We start from the raw sequence: 16,143 nt of genomic DNA, 5'->3' as shown, positions 1-16,143 counted from the left end.
AAATTTTGTATGGTGCTAGGCTTAATCTCATAGTGGGCTGCCATAATGTCTGGCAGCCTGAGACATGTGGGAGAAGTGTATATGACAGGGAGATAATGATCTCTTAAAGCCATGTGGTCTTAGTGGTGTGTGATCTTAGCAATTTAGAATTCCTTTTAGCTCTAAGTTGTCTAAGAGTGTGTTCAATGTCGAGGTCGCAAGTAATTAATGGCAAAGACAAAGAACGGCGAACTAACATAAACTAAAAAGAAAATAGAAACAAAAAATAAAAACAAACTAAGACAAAAAATAAATAAAATAAAGCTCACAAACGGCCTGAAGGTGTGCTGGAACTTTGGATGCAGACTGTTGCTGATGCGCTCGATCACACTGCAGAGTGCGCTCGAGCGTACTGCCACAGATGGGTGCGAGCACAGGAGTGAAGGCTCAAGCACAGCTTGCTGAATTCCTACTGGAGTGCGTACTTGCGCTCAATCGCAGTCACAAGGATGGGCAGCTACGGACCTGAGTGAAAATTCTAAAAAATAAAAATAAAAATAAAACACAAAAACAGATTTGAAATTAGAAACGTAAAATAAAGAAAAACAGAAAATTAAAAATTAAGCTAAAATAAATCCTTAAAATTTGATAATGAAATCGTTAAGCAGTCCCCGACAACGGCGCCAAAAATTGATGTGGTATTTTTGTGATCAAAAATATCAATTATAAAAATAACCACTCGCAATAAGACAAATCTTTGTAGGATACGGCTATAGAGAGGGTGTCGAACCTCAAGGACTGCAGAGGTTTTGTTATCAAATTTGAAAGATCAAAATTAACTTAATTAAAAAGAGAATTGATTTGATTTTCTTTAAAACTAAAGTGCATGAAAATAAAAGAGATTTAAAATAAGAGAGAGAGAGAGGGAGAGAGAGTGTAGGGTATTGACTTCACCTCTATCTGCAAAATAATGGCTAATCATAATTAATCCCAGAAATTCATTCTATGCATGTTATAAATAAACAAGAAACTACCTTATTAAGAATAAGCATAATCTATCTTCGATTGGCATGGATCGTCCACCTAACCACTAAGATACGGTACGACCCATCTTCCCTAGGTATAAATTATCAAATTCTTTAATAGGATACATACAATCAATGAATAAGTGTAACCCATATTTGGTTGGCATGAACTCTCTACCTAAATTACACTAAACTATGGTGTAATACAATCCATCTTCCCTAGGCATGGCCTATCAAATCCTATTGATCATATGTCAATTAAACCCATTGTACAACCATTATTCTCACAATCACAGAAAACAAGAATGATTTGAGATCAACAAAAGTTAAATACTTTCTAAGACAAGAGAAGAATTTCACAAATAATGATTTTGAAATTTAAGAACCAATTCCAAGCTATAAAAGGATTCTTGTCGTGCATTGTACGCCCATGTGCGCTCGATCCTACGGATGTGCACTCGAGCTTAGCTAATGTGCGCCCGAGCGCAGGTGTGCGCTCGATCCTGAGCTGCACGTGCTCGATCGCAGGCACGCTCGATCTCAGGTCCAGCTGCACTCAATCCTAAGTCCAGAATGCCTCCAGCTTTTGCCTTCTACGCCCGATTTTCAATGGTGTGCCAAATAAAACCTAAAACACACAAAAAAAAAAAAAAAAATCAAACAAATAACAATGCTAAGGAATTAACATATGCAAATTAAGGGGCTTGAATGTCCAACATTCGGTGCTTATCAATTAGCATAATGAGATTTCCAAGCTTTACAGGTAAAAATCCTAATACCTGGATTTTTATGGCACACAAGTTCTTCAAATATCACCAACTTCCAATTCGAGACCAAATCCACGTTACTGAATTTCATATGAAGGAAGAACAACAATATTGGTTTTACAATATAGTTCATAATGGATTATTTTATGATTGGGAGTTATTTGTTAGAGAGTTGTTGTACCGGTTTCGAAAGGAATTGCAAGAAGAACAAGAAGTGGATCAAAGGTTAAGTGAAGCAAATCATAGGTTGCATCAAGAGCTTCTTGATTTTGATGGATACAAGGCTTCTGCCTGGATACGCACTGCAAACCAAGTCTTCAACTATCACCTATGTATGCAAGAGTGTACCTAGCCTCATTCATATGGAAGGAGAGTCATTACTTTGGTTCAAGAATGCAGGGCACTCTAGTAATGGTTGGGAAGATTTCTTGGACACTCTTCAGGCACGATTTTCTTAAGAGTGGTAGATGCAACAAGCACTTCAAGAATTTGGGGAGTTCGGTACAGGAATTTGCACTACTCAATAGGCAAATGGGTGGGCGTATCAAGGCAGAAATCGCTTCCAGGACTCTAGTGACCATGGAAGAAGGTTTAGGACTTTCCACTGAGATTGAATCCATGAAGTTTGAGAAGATACATCCAGTTGTTGAGAAGGTAGATACCCAAGAAGAAGAAGAAGAACCAAAAAACAAAATGATTCAAGACACAGATTTGATTGAAGATACCCATCGTCCGTTCGACGAAATTCCTCAAACAAGCCAAATGAAGTTGAGCATCTCAAAATCTATCATAGTGAGGGTAACTGGTGTATTAACTCCAAATTCAAATTGTATCTTGAAAGAATTCCGTGTCTTTAGCACCAAATCTTTGAAGAATTTTCAAGATAGTGTTGGGCTTTATCAAAATGAAGAGACCGTAATTGATGAAATGTTGGACCAAAAATTTGAGTAAATTTCTTTTGGCAGTATGATTGGTGGGTCTTTAAGACAAGGTGGAAACTAAAGAAAGTGATGGGTTGGATCATTTTTTGCGACTATAATTCTGGGGAGAAGCAGCTCCGTGATCTGAAGATTTTTTTTTTCGCTCTTTAAGCATAGATGGCGTTAAAAGAAAAGGAAGAAGGAAGAAATGTGTACTGCTGTTTGGGTGGAAGTCTGGCTAAAACCGTGGGTAGACTTCAAAAACATGGCAGAGAGGAAAAAAAATGTGGAGTGTAGCATACTTGGATTCTATTGACACTTTGGGTAGTGTGTTCACGTGAGCTAGCTTACTTGGATTCTAGTGACACTTGGAGAAGTGTGAAATTGTTTTTTACAAAGTTGGATTCTAGTGACACTTGGAGAAGTGGAAAGACGTGCGTTCTATATCTTTTTCAGCTGCACCATGTGGGCAAGGTGCTCTTGAAGGGGTGAGTATTGTAATAGGTATGGTGAGCTGGATTATATGTTGGGTTGGACAACTGTTAGTCAGTTGGGGCTGGAGTTGTTAATTAGGCTGGACAGTTATCAGTCAGTTGGGCTTGACAGTTGGAATCAATTGGGCTTAACAACTTGGGCTTGACAAATGGTATATAAACCAAAAGTCCATAGAAGTCCATTATCGAATATCTTGTATTGTGGAATCTATAGTTGTAGTACTTGATAGTTAGTAGTTCTTGATAGTTTAGCCTTAGTCTTGTAAAGGAGTCCGATCAAACTCAAATTGATCATTATCTGTAATTCATTCCAATCAATTCCATTTCCAATCCATTATTCTACAAATCATTCAATCATCCATCCTTAATCCATACAGAAATTCTCAAATCAATAACAAGTGTGTTACAAGATTGTAAAAGGTGTGTGGTGAGCTGTTATAAGTGGGCTGGACAGCTGTTAGTTAGTTGGGCTAGACAGTTATTAGTCAGTTAGGCTTGACAACTGGAATCAATTGGGCTTAACAAATGGTATATATAAACCAAAAGTTGGGAGAAGGGGACTATCGAATCTCTTGTATTGTGGAAGCTGTAGTTGTAGTTCTTGATAGTTTAGCCTTAGTCTTATAAGAGAAGTCCGATGAAACTCTAATTGATCCTTATCTGTAATTTGTTCCAATCAATTCCATTTCCAATCCATTATTCTACAAATCATTCAATCATCCATCCTTAATCCATACAAAAATTCCCAAATCAATAACAGGTGTGTTACAAGTGGTATCAAAGCAACACTTATCCTGAGGAGCAATGGCAGACTTTAACAAAAGATTTGATGAAGTGATGATCAAACTTTCTCAAATAACTGATATGATGAAGGCACAAAAAAATCCAAGACCAGTTCATCAAGCAGCAAGGTCGTGGCAGAGAAGGTCTCCTTTTCAACAACCTTACAATGAGTTTTATTATCCTGGAAATAGAGAGAGGAGAAACTGTTGGCAGCAAGGTTTTCTTGAACCTTACAACCCAGCAGCCCAAGAAGAATTCAAGAATAATTATCTTGGAATTAGAGATGGAAGGAATAATTGGTAGCAAGGTTTTTCTAATGCTTATCGTCCAGCAGTTCAAGACAAGAGGATGGCAGGGAGCTTTCCTCAACCTGTACATCAGAATTGGAGGACATATTTTGAAGATCGAGGTTATGGAGCTAATCAGCAAAGAGGTTATGGAGGTGATCAGCAGGGAGAGGAGCAACTGACCAATATAACCAAACCCAAAGAAATAAATTTGCCTTTGAATGAGAAAGAAAGGGTTGAAGAGTCCAAGTTAGTCCCTATGAAGATCGAATCCATGGGATTTGAAAAGATACATCCAGTTGTTGAGAAGGTAGATACCCAAGCAGAATTCAAGAATGGAGCAGAGGAGTGTCAAGAAATCAAGAACGCATGCAACTTGGAGCAAGAAGAAGAAGAAAATAATATGATTCAAGAAACAGATATGGTTGAAGATACCCACCATTCGTTTGACAAAATTCCTGAACCAAGCCAAATGAAGTTGAGCATCTCAAAATCTATGGTAGTGAAGGTAATTAGCGTGTTATCTCCAAATTCAAATTGTTTCTTGAAGGAATTCTGCGTCTTTAACTCCAAATCTTTGAAGAATTTTCATGATAGTGTTGGGCTTTATCAAAATGAAGAGAACGTTATTGATAAAACGTGGGACCAAAAATTGGAGCTAAAGAAGGACATATTTTGGAATTATGATTGGTGGGTCTTTAAGACAAGGCGGAAAATAGAGGAAATGGTGGGTTGGCTCATTTTCTATGACTGTAATGATGTGGAGAAGCAGCTTTGTGGTCTAAAAGTTTTTGCTCTCTTCAAACATAGATGGCACTGGAAGAAAAGAAAGAAGGAAGAATGGTGCAAGTCTGTGTGTGTGGAAATATGGCTAAAATCATGGTTAGACTTAGAAAACATGGCACATTGGAAAATTGTAGATGATGCATGGGAAGAGAAAGTGTTCAAAACAAATTAAAAATAAAAAAATAAAAAAAAATAAAAAGACTGGGAAATTGAAAGCTGTGCATTTGGAAATGGCCTGTGTGCGTGGCAAATGCACATGAGTTGCAATTGAAAAGCTATAGGCTTGTTCAAATTTTCACCTTGAGGGGCGAGTTGATGGCAGGCCTAAGTTACAACTTTATTGACATTGTGGGTTGATTTGTTTTCCTTTGAAATTTCTCTTTAATTCATCAATTCCGAAAGTGAAAGGGCAACTTGTTTTTTTTCCAAACTTGGGCATCTTGTTGTTTAAAGCCATTGACAGTGGGCATTTTCGACAGTTGCAAAGCAATCAGCATTAAAGAACAAAGATGAAGGGGCTGATTGTGTAGGCATCATTAATGAGATTTGTTTTTTTTTTTTTTCAAGATTGGATTTTAGTGACACTTGGAGAAGTGGAAAGACGTGCGTCTCTATCTTTTTCAGCTGCACCTTGTGGGCAAGGTGCTCTTAAAGGGTTAAGTATTGTAACAGGTGTGTGGTGAGCTATTATAAGTGGGCTGGATAGTTGTTAGTTAGTTGGGCTGGATAGTTATTAGTTAGTTAGGCTTGACAGCTAGAATCAATTAGGCTTAACATGTTGGGCTTGACAAATGGTATATATAAACCAAAATTCAGGAGAAGGGGATTATCGAATATCTTGTATTGTGGAACCTATAGTTGTAGTTCTTGATAGTTTATCCTTAGTCTTGTAAGTGGAATCCGATCAAACTCGAATTGATCCTTATCTGTAATTCATTCCAATCAATTCCATTTCCAATCCATTATTCTACAAATCATTCAATCATCCATCCTTAATACATACAGAAATTCCCAAATCAATAACAGGTGTGTTACATTCTGGCAATGGCAGGTCGCGCCGTGCGTCAGGTCTCCCGTAGTGGTGCATCGCACCACATGACTGGTATGGGGGGATCAGCGGTGTTGCTGTCCGGTTTGGAGGTTCGTTGCGTGCTTGGCAGCCCAGGACAGTCACGAGGGTCGGCAGGCCTGGAGATTCGGAGATGCTGTGGGTTGAAGGTAAGCAAGCGGGTCTCCGGCAGTCCAATCTATGTCGCGTGCTTGGATCTCAGACAGAAGCGGGTCACGCCAGCGTTGGGTCTCTAGTAGTGTGGGTTGCGCTGGCATTAGGTCTCTGGCTGTGTGGGTCGCACCGGCGTTGACTTATGTATTGGCTTGGACACCACCGACATGGGATTTTTTTGTGGTCTTCTAGCAAACAACAACTGCAACAATTGTGGAGTAAGGATCTGAGATGTGGATCTGTGCAGATCTGCTATGGACAAAGCAAATTGGCAAGCCTTTCCGGTTGGTTGTCACTGGAATGAGTGTTCACACCATGATGAATTTTTTTTATGAGAAACGAACTAGTCGTTCCCACCAACGGCACCAAACTGTTAGAACAATTTTCTTCATGGTGGATGTCCTTTCTTCGGGGCTTTCAAGATATGTGATACATCGTCGTCGTGCACTCCAAATCACTACAAACGAGTAATTGTCAAAGGGGTCCCCGGGAGCTTGAATAGTTATCTTGTAGAGATAAGTTAGGATTCATGGGAGCTACCCTAAACCCGAAAGTATGCAGTTACCTATTTCTAAACCTAACTAAACCATCTAGAACATCCCAAAAAGCATTAAACAAACAAACCCTAACAAACTGTCAACTTTCTTCAAACCGACAGTAGCCAATTAAAAAATGCAAAAAGCTCTTCACTTTTGCTAGCATCAATTCGATCAACAAAAGTGGATACTTTCTTTATTCAACCCACCAGCATATGACCCACAAATCATTTTTTGTTGACAAACTTTTGACAATAAAAGCATATGACCCTCAAATAAACAAGAATAAAAATAAAGGGGCTAATCAATGCATACCTATAAAACAAACAACTTTATTTAACAGAAAGGACTATACTTGGTGAATGCAATGATGAAGAAGACGGCTCACGGACGAAGCTTCCAAAGCAACTACATGAGACTTCAAATGGGTCTTGAAATGATTTTTGGATATGCAATTTTAGGGTTGGTCGCGATTTTAGTTGGGTGGAATCGCGTTTTTGTTTGGGTGGATTGGGGATTTCAGTGTTCGTCGGACTTCAGTGTTAGGGTTCTTCACGACGGCTCTCAAATGAACGTTTGGTTTTTGTGATTTTGAGAAATAAACCTAAGGGTGTTTGTACACGTGGTGCTTTCAATTCATGGGTAAAACCGGGTTTTCAATAAATTTTTCCCACATACGTGGCACGTGCGAAGGAGTCCGTTAGGATTTCACAAAAAATCCTAACGGAAGGGGGAAAGTGGAAGTAAATTACACTTTGATACACCAAAGTGAGAGTTTTTGAACATTGGAGGGTGTTTACAAAAAGTGCATAAGTTTGTGAGGGGTAAGTGAAGTTTCCCCTTTTTAAAAAAAATTTGCCCCCCCAAACTAAATATTCTAGTTCTGCCCCTGAATATACCCATAGACCTCGATTGCATGTGGAACAACTCTATCCCCGAGTTGATTGATTTGGGAGTTGAGATTGATGACAATTTGTATAGTGTGGGCAATATCGACTATGACACTCTTGATAACCTGCGACACGACTTTCAACATCTTTTGAGGACGAAGAAGTTTTAGTGCCAATGGATGGGATGAGATCACCCAAGAATTTAGGTGTTTATCTTAAATATTTTCTTTTATTCTGAAATTTCAGGGATGAAAATTTTTATAAGGAATGACGAATGTAATACCCCGAACTATTACATAGGTGCAAGTGACTTTGGTTGAACTTTTGGGTGTGTTAGGGTTGTTTCTGTTGCGTAGTATTCTCCTTTTGAGGAGTAATGATCCTTGAGTCTTATTCCTTGTGGAATGGAAATAAGAGGCGAACTGTAATGATCCTTGAGGAGTAATGATCCTTGAGTCTTATTCCTTGTGGAATGGAAATAAGAGGCGAACTGTAAAATTAATTACCAATTAATTAATTTTTCGTGGTGTTGCATAAATAGTGATTAGCGCATATCAATATTGTATTTTCACTGCATATATTTTGATTTTATAGTAGTAATTGTGGCATCTCAAATTAATTACTAGTTAATTAATTTATGGTATCACATCAACTATTTCTAATTAGTTACATAATTGATCAATCTTTTTCTAACTACTATCTAGTTATTAAATACTTTTTGTTATTTAGTGTATGGAGCACATGGTTATTTTGTCAGAGTTGGGGAAAAACTATAGTATGACATCACTAATAGAGGAGGAACCAATCCATAGGTGAGGAAATTGTTAAAATGTTGATTATGACACCACTAATAGAGGAGGAACCAATCCTAATGCCAGGTGTCCTTTAAACCAACTTGTCCAAGATTGTTGTACTATGATTGCCGATCATGTCTCTCTAAGTTATTGTGGATGCTATTTAATTTTTTATACGGTTAAAAAAAAAAAACATTTTTGGTTCCTCAAACTTAATCTCAAATAAACTCTTAGTATTAGCCGCATCACGATCGAGAAGTTCACCATTTTTGAAGTTTTAGAGAAAAATCTATATACACCTCTCAAATTACCACTCAATCGATGATGTTCATCTTAAACTTTCGATTGTTATAGTGTCCTCCCAAACTACCAAAAAATTGTCAAGTCTCCTCCAAGTTCAGCAGAGTGACAAAAATGACCACAAATTTTTTTGATAAGACAAAAATACCCATATATATTTCAAAAATAACTAAAATTAATTATTTAAAAAACAAAAACAAAAACAAAAACAAAAAAAAACAAAACAAAAAAAAAACAAAAAAAACAAAACAAAATATTACTAGGGGATGCTCAAACCACCCCATGGCCATGAGGGTGGTTCAGCAACCCCTTATTTGAGCAAAGTGCATGGGTGGCGGATGGTTTTTTCTAAATTTTTAGTTTTAGTTTTTTTAAAAAAAAAATTAAATTTTTATTTTACTAAGAGTATTTTTGTCATTAAGATATTAACAATTGTTGATAATTTGAGAACATTCTCAATTGAGAAATAATTGGTGTCAATAATTTAACCATATTTCTCTCAATTGAAAAATTGCTGGTGTCAATAATAACACCAACAATTTCTCTTCACAATTAAAGTTTAAGATAAACAAAATCATTTGTCCCTAAGTTTTACAATGCCCGAATTTTATTGGCAACCCACCTCTTTTATTAGACTTTAAGATTCAAATAGAGAAGGACCATACATTCACACTAGTGTAGTGCTCATGGAATACAATTTATGCCTTCTTGAACATAACTATAAACGGCACGTCGCTCAGAGCCAAACTCCTCCTGCCGTCCTCAATGTAAATGCCAACATCTCTGCACAAAACCTTGCAGAAATTGCACACCGTGGGACAGAAAACGAGCTTGTAATCCCTATCATGTTTCTCAATCTTAAACCAATTGCTCGTCGTTTCCCGACCTGGGTTGCCTTCAACCCCACCACTCGTCACAAACCACTGACTTCTTGATTCGTCAAACTTGTCGAGCTTCCACACCGTTGATTGAACACAAATTGTCGAGGCAGAGAACTTGACGTTCAGATCTGTGGATACGCGTACGACACCTTTTGTCTGGTTCACAGGGGAAAACGTCGCTGGGAGACCGTTGGATACCTCGTGAAGCTCCTGAACGACATCAAGCGGGCAGGTCTTGTTCCTAGTGCTGGCAAGGGTGAGCCCACCGCCTCTCCCGCGGATGACTGGCAAGATATAATAACTAACGCCTGCTCGGAGCTTCTCACCGGCTATGTCAAGCACCGTATCAGGTGAAGCTCCGTCAGCCGCTGGAAACGGTGGTGTTGTGACGGAGAAGAGAAAGATAGCTAGGAGAAGCAATACAGCCTTCGTCATTCTGTTGTCTTTGGTTATTTTGCAGAAAGAAGTGATATATATAGATGTACTGTGGGTTCAAAGTCAATGTTTGACCAACACACTAAACCACCTTAAAGTCAGCAGGTCCAATTGATGCCAGATTATAAGGCGCAACAATTAATACTCAAAAGCCAACAATATATAATGTTTTATATTATATTTTCCGTCCACCCTGTCCGCATCAAATTAATGTTCCTCACATGTCTCTCTCTTTCCACAATCTCTGCAACTCAAGCACCCCGGTATCTAAATAGATAAGGTTTCGGGATGTCGTTCAATGGATAGGGCAGCAAAGGTCCTTAAAAACGTGGGCAAAATATTTGAATGTGTAACTATTTGTTGTTGAGATTATTAGTAATTCATATAATAAATAAGGGAGAGTACTTATATAGGATCTATGTGTTCAACTGTCTCATATTTATTGTTTAAACTACTAAAGATCTCCATCTAACAAAAGAGAGAAGTGGCAATGTTTATTTTGGTTTCAGATTGCTAAGAAAGTAATAAAAATAAAATAAAAAAATGACCTCTAATACTACTTTATATATATAGTCCTCTCTTCTCCCTCCGTACATTATGAGGGATAGGCTTGGTATTTTAACTTATGGTCCGCTTTTCTGTATACTACTAAAAAAACAAAAAATTCGGTTTACTAGAACGTAAATATAATAATTTTTCATTAATTGCGAAAATAGTTTTTGGTACTTAACAGTTTTAATCGTATCAAATATAAAATAAAAATAAAAAATAAAAACAAATTGAAAAAAAAAAAAATATATCTTGCACCAAAACAAATAGGACCTAAAAGTGTACGGGTCAAAGATTGTGTACGATCAAAAGTCAAAGACTCCTTATCCTACACATCATCAAGTCCTTATCTTATCCCCCATTTAATACTAGAAAATATACATTTCAGTCAACATTTCCGCTCACAAAACAAAAACAAAAAAAATCAACATTGCCAACCTTCATCAGGGCCGGCTTAAGCAACGTTGGATGGATTTGATTTATGTGCAACTGAGCATATATAAAGGTCTAAAAAATAAAAATAAAAATAAAAAAGTTATGTTAGGTACCATCTTTTTATCCTCTTAAAATTCTTCTAAAGTTGATGTGACTTTTAAAATTACTTTTAAATTTTAGATGAATCATACTTGAATTTTGATCCAATGTTAATTTTGAAAACCACATCAGCTCTAGTAGGATAAAAAGATAGTACCTAGTATTACTCCTTAAAGAAATGCCTCTACATATTAAATGTTCCTAAAAAAAATTAAAAAATAAATAAAAATTGAAAAAATTATAGGAAAAATAGAATGAGAGGATACGACACCTAATTTTAGGGTTAGGGTTTATGACCCCTTTAACAAACATGTCAGGTTGTGCCAAGCCGCGGGTTCGCGGGTTAACCCATTTATATATATATATATATCAAGTAAATACCCAATAAGAATGGTAAAACTAAAAAAACTCTTTGGTTCGGGCCATTCATTTCAATTGGGTCGTGTCACCAGACACGACTCGTTAATTAAACAAGACACACGGGTCGTGTCATGTCACCTGTTAAATTAGCATGTTATGTTTGGGTTGACATGTTTAACCCATTTATTAAACGGTTCGAGCTCATGTCGACTTAAATGGATTGGTGGGGCAAACGGGCTGACCCGAACCTCAACCCATTTATTAAACGATTCTCTAAAAGATTCTAAAGTCTAAACTAAAGCATGTTCTGGTAAGTCTTGATACAATATCAAATTCATTAAGATTAAAAAAAGGTCTGAACACAAATAATTATCTAAAAACTTCTAAAGACGAAAATAATAGACATTTCCTGGTAACATATTATATTCGAAAATTATTAATACTACGTTTGCTTCGTTGTAAAATGATTTTTCAAAAAATGTTTTCTGTATTTTCGGGTATTTGGTGCGACGTAAAATAATAATCAACAAAAAAATTTTATGTTTGACCGAATATTCTTCTTTAATTTTCAAAAAATGGTTTTCATTTTTGAAAATCGTAAGCCATTTTTCAAGTTTGAGCATCTCATTTTCAAATTGATAGACCCCGCCGAGACCCTCTTGGGACCTGCCAGGAACTTGTCGGGACTTCAACGGGACTCGCCCGAGACCCCGTTAGGACCTGCTTGGGACCCCACCGGGACTTGACCGGGGACCCAACCAGACCTGCCCGGGACCACATCGGGACTCACCTGGGACCTCCCCGAGACCCCACCAGGACTCACCCAAGACTTGTCCAAGACCTCGCTTGGACTTGATCCGCGGGACCCGACGTCGAAAAATATTTTCAGCGAAAAATGATTCCCTAGAAAACATTTTTCGATATTTGGCATGTACGAAAAATCAAGCGGGGTCCCGGTCAGGTCCTTGCCTGGACTCAATGTCAAAAAATGTTTCCTAGAAAATGATTTTATTGAAAACTTTTTCCAGTATTTGGAATGTACACAAAATCATATTAAACTTTAAATTATGAAAATGTCCCTATTGGGTCCCGGGCAGGTCCTGATAAGGTCAAGGCAGCGTCCTAGTCGGGTTCGGGTGGGTTCCGTGTGAGTCACAGTGGGATCATGGCGGGACCGATTAAGGCACCTTCAAGACTTGGTCGGGATATTTTCGTAATTTAGAGTTTAATATGATTTAATGAAAAAATATATATAAAAAATAAAAATAAAAAGTGCCAAACACCACACAATCGAAATCTTTAATGTCAATGGACAAAATTTGGTTGTAAGGACTAAATAAATTTTTTGGCATACCTCAAAGACTTTTGAGTTCATTTTGATACCACATAGAGCTAATTGTAAATCAGGTAAATAATAAGAACCTATTTTGCATTGTTCCTTGTATTTTAAAATTCTATTATGAATTATATGAATAGTTTAATGGTTTATAAAAAGGTCAAAGGTGGTTATGCAACCACCTCAATAGGGTAAAGATGGCCTCATGGTCACTCCGTCAGGTCAAAGAAATGAGCTATAATATGGTGTGAACAAATCATGATGCACCGTGAATCCTCCACACCATGACCAATAACACTACTTGTTTTCAAATAAAGTTAGGTAGAGTGCACATTTGTTCACTTGAATCATACAGTTGTTAAAGTGTATCAAGTATTGAATGTTCAAGATTGATTCATTTAATTTTACTTCCAACACGAGACAAGATCGAACTTATCACCAAGTTAAATAATTTATTCAAACTTTTTATGAATGCATTTATGCATTTGGTAAATGACCATTTAGTTCCATCTCTTGAAATTTTACACATTCATATCATCTTTTAGAATTCTTATAACATCCATATAATACATCGATGTACCATTTTGTTTCATATTCCCCATTTCATATTTCTTAACCTCCCATTATTATTTTATGCCTATAAAAGGGAGTATTTAGTAGTATGTAAATCACACAATAATAGAGAAGAATCATACATAGTTTTCGAAGAACTAGTTTCACATATTGCAATCTTTTTATTTTGTCTTGTTATTTTCTTTGATTTTACAACACGTTACCAGCACGAAGCTCTAGCCTTGTGTTCTTTTGATCTTCAACATCAAAAACTATCAGTGAGATATTCTCAATTCATTGTAAGTTTCTTTAACATTTAGTAATCTTATTATCTATTTTGTTAATTAACATTCTAACATATGCATATTATGATCCATGTGAGATTTATATGAACTAGAATATTATCATACTGATGCTATGAATATGATGTCTTATAATTTATATTTGAAAATTTTTGGTTTACATATAATATCACTTAATTTTAAATAATGTTTATTTATTTAATTCTTGATATATTTTTGTATAGACAATGTCAAATCTTACAAAACTTGAGTTTGTCGCTCTTGACGTTTCTGGCAAAAATTACTTATCTTGGATCCTTGGTGCTAAGATCCATCTTGAAGCTATGAATCTTGGAAATATTATTAAGGAAGATAATCAAGCATCCCAGCAGGATCGCGGTAAAGCAATGATTTTTCTTCGCCATCATCTGCATGAAAAATTAAAAATTGAGTACCTTACGGTAAATGATTTATTGACCTTGTGGAATAATTTAAGGGAGAGATGCGAGCACCAGAAGACAATTATGCTCCCAAAAGCTCGTTATGATTGGATGCACCTGAGGTCGCAAGATTTTAAGAGTGTTAGTGACTATAACTCTGCACTCTTTAAAATCAGCTCACAATTAAAATTGTGTGGAGAAAAAGCCACTGATGTGAATATGTTAGAAAAAACATATACCACATTTCATACCTCGAATGTGCTCCTGCAGCAACAATATCGAGAGCATAATTTCACAAGATATTCTGAACTGATATCTTGTCTTCTAGTGGCTGAGTAAAACAACGAGCTATTAATAAAAAATCATCAATCTTGTCCAACAATTTCTACACCATTTCCTGAAGCAAATAGAACCTCATTTCATGATAATAAAGGAAACCGTAGTCGTAGACGTAGACGTGATAGGAAAAAATTATAGAGTCCAAGGGGAACGTACTCATAATTCTTACAAAAGAAATGCTCCATACCACCAGAAGTGGAACCACACTAAGGCGAAACAAAATGAAAACAAAAGTTTACAGAATAAACCTACAAAGAACTATGAAGATAAATGTTACAGGTGTGGTCTAAAAGGGCATTGTCGTACGCCTAAACATCCGGTAGACCTATATCAAGCCTCCATAAAAGAAAAGGAGATTGAAATGAATTTTGCAAATCACAATAATCTTGAAGATTCTCTAATTTTTCTTGATACTCTAAATGGAGAAGGTAACACTCATCTTGATATTTCTGATTTCTTTGTAAAATCTAACACAAAAACTGATCTTTTGATTAGTGATGAATATGTCTACAACAATTAATATGTTTTCATTATGTCTTAATCACATTATGTTTACATTGTCAAATTTAATTGTATTTTGTTATTTTTTATTATTATTAATGAAATTTAATATATATTTTGTTTATATATGGAGGCATGGGTCATATTGATGGAATGATTAATTCCAAGATGATTTGTGAAGATTTTTGTCTAGCAGACAGTTGTATAACGCACACAATTCTTAAAAATAAGAACTATTTTCAATACTTGATATTAAACAAAGCTAATATGTCAATACAATATCAGGTTCATCAAACCTAATTGAATTCTCTGGAAGAGCAAATATCATATTGCCAAAAGGAACAAAATTTTGTATTGACGATGCTTTGTATTCTTCTAAATCTAGAAGAAATTTAATTAGTTTTAAGGATATTCGTCTAAATGGTTATCATGTTGAAACCATGTTGAAACCACTAATGAAGGCAGTGACAAATATCTTTATATTACTTCAATAATTTCGGGCCAAAAACTCATATTGAAAAAACTATCTGCTTTCTCTTCCGGGTTGTATTATACAACAATAAGAACAATTGAATCACATGTTGTGATGGACCAGAAGTGCTCTAATTCAGAAATGTTTATGCTTTGGCATGATCCTCTTGAACATCCGAAAACAATTATGATGCGTCAAATAATTGAGAATTCTCATAGGCATCCCTTAAAGAACGAGAAGATTCTTTTACTAAGTAATTATCCTTATGCAAGATGTTCTCAAGGTAAACTCGTTATCAAACCATCCCTTTTTAAGGTAATTGTTGAATCTCCATCATTTTTACAAAGAATGCAAGGGGACATATGTGGGCCGATTCAGGCTCCATGTGGGATATTTAGATATTTTATGTGGGATATTTAGATATTTTATGGTATTAAGAGATGCATCATCTAAGTAGTCACATATTTGCTTGCTTTCTACTTGTAATGTTGCAATTACTAGACTTCTTGCTCAAATAATTAAATTACGAGCACAATTTCCAGATTATCCAATTCAATCTATTCGAATGGATAATGCAGGTGAATTTACATCTCAAGCATTTTATGATTATTGCATGTCAATTGAAATTAATGTTGAACATCATGTTGCTCATACTCATACTCAAAATGGTTTAGCTAAAT

General features: G+C 36.1%; 1 protein-coding gene across 1 annotated transcript; it reads right to left on the bottom strand.

Annotated features, from left to right (window-relative positions):
* Positions 1-9,342: 9,342 nt before the first annotated feature.
* Positions 9,343-10,134, bottom strand: LOC132184924 (kunitz trypsin inhibitor 5-like). The gene has a single exon (XM_059598714.1). The coding sequence runs from the start codon at positions 10,097-10,099 to the stop codon at positions 9,482-9,484; it is 618 nt and encodes a 205-aa protein (XP_059454697.1). The 5' UTR covers positions 10,100-10,134; the 3' UTR covers positions 9,343-9,481.
* Positions 10,135-16,143: the final 6,009 nt, after the last annotated feature.

Source organism: Corylus avellana, chromosome ca6 (assembly GCF_901000735.1).
Source record: "Corylus avellana chromosome ca6, CavTom2PMs-1.0".
Classification (NCBI taxonomy): Eukaryota; Viridiplantae; Streptophyta; class Magnoliopsida; order Fagales; family Betulaceae; genus Corylus; species Corylus avellana.
The sequence above is the reverse complement of the archived record's forward strand: the minus strand, read 5'-3'. Positions and strand labels throughout refer to the sequence as shown.

Excerpts from the sequence above, each read along its gene's own strand:
- LOC132184924 (XM_059598714.1), bottom strand. The coding sequence starts at position 10,099 with ATGACGAAGGCTGTATTGCTTCTCCTAGCTATCTTTCTCTTCTCCGTC.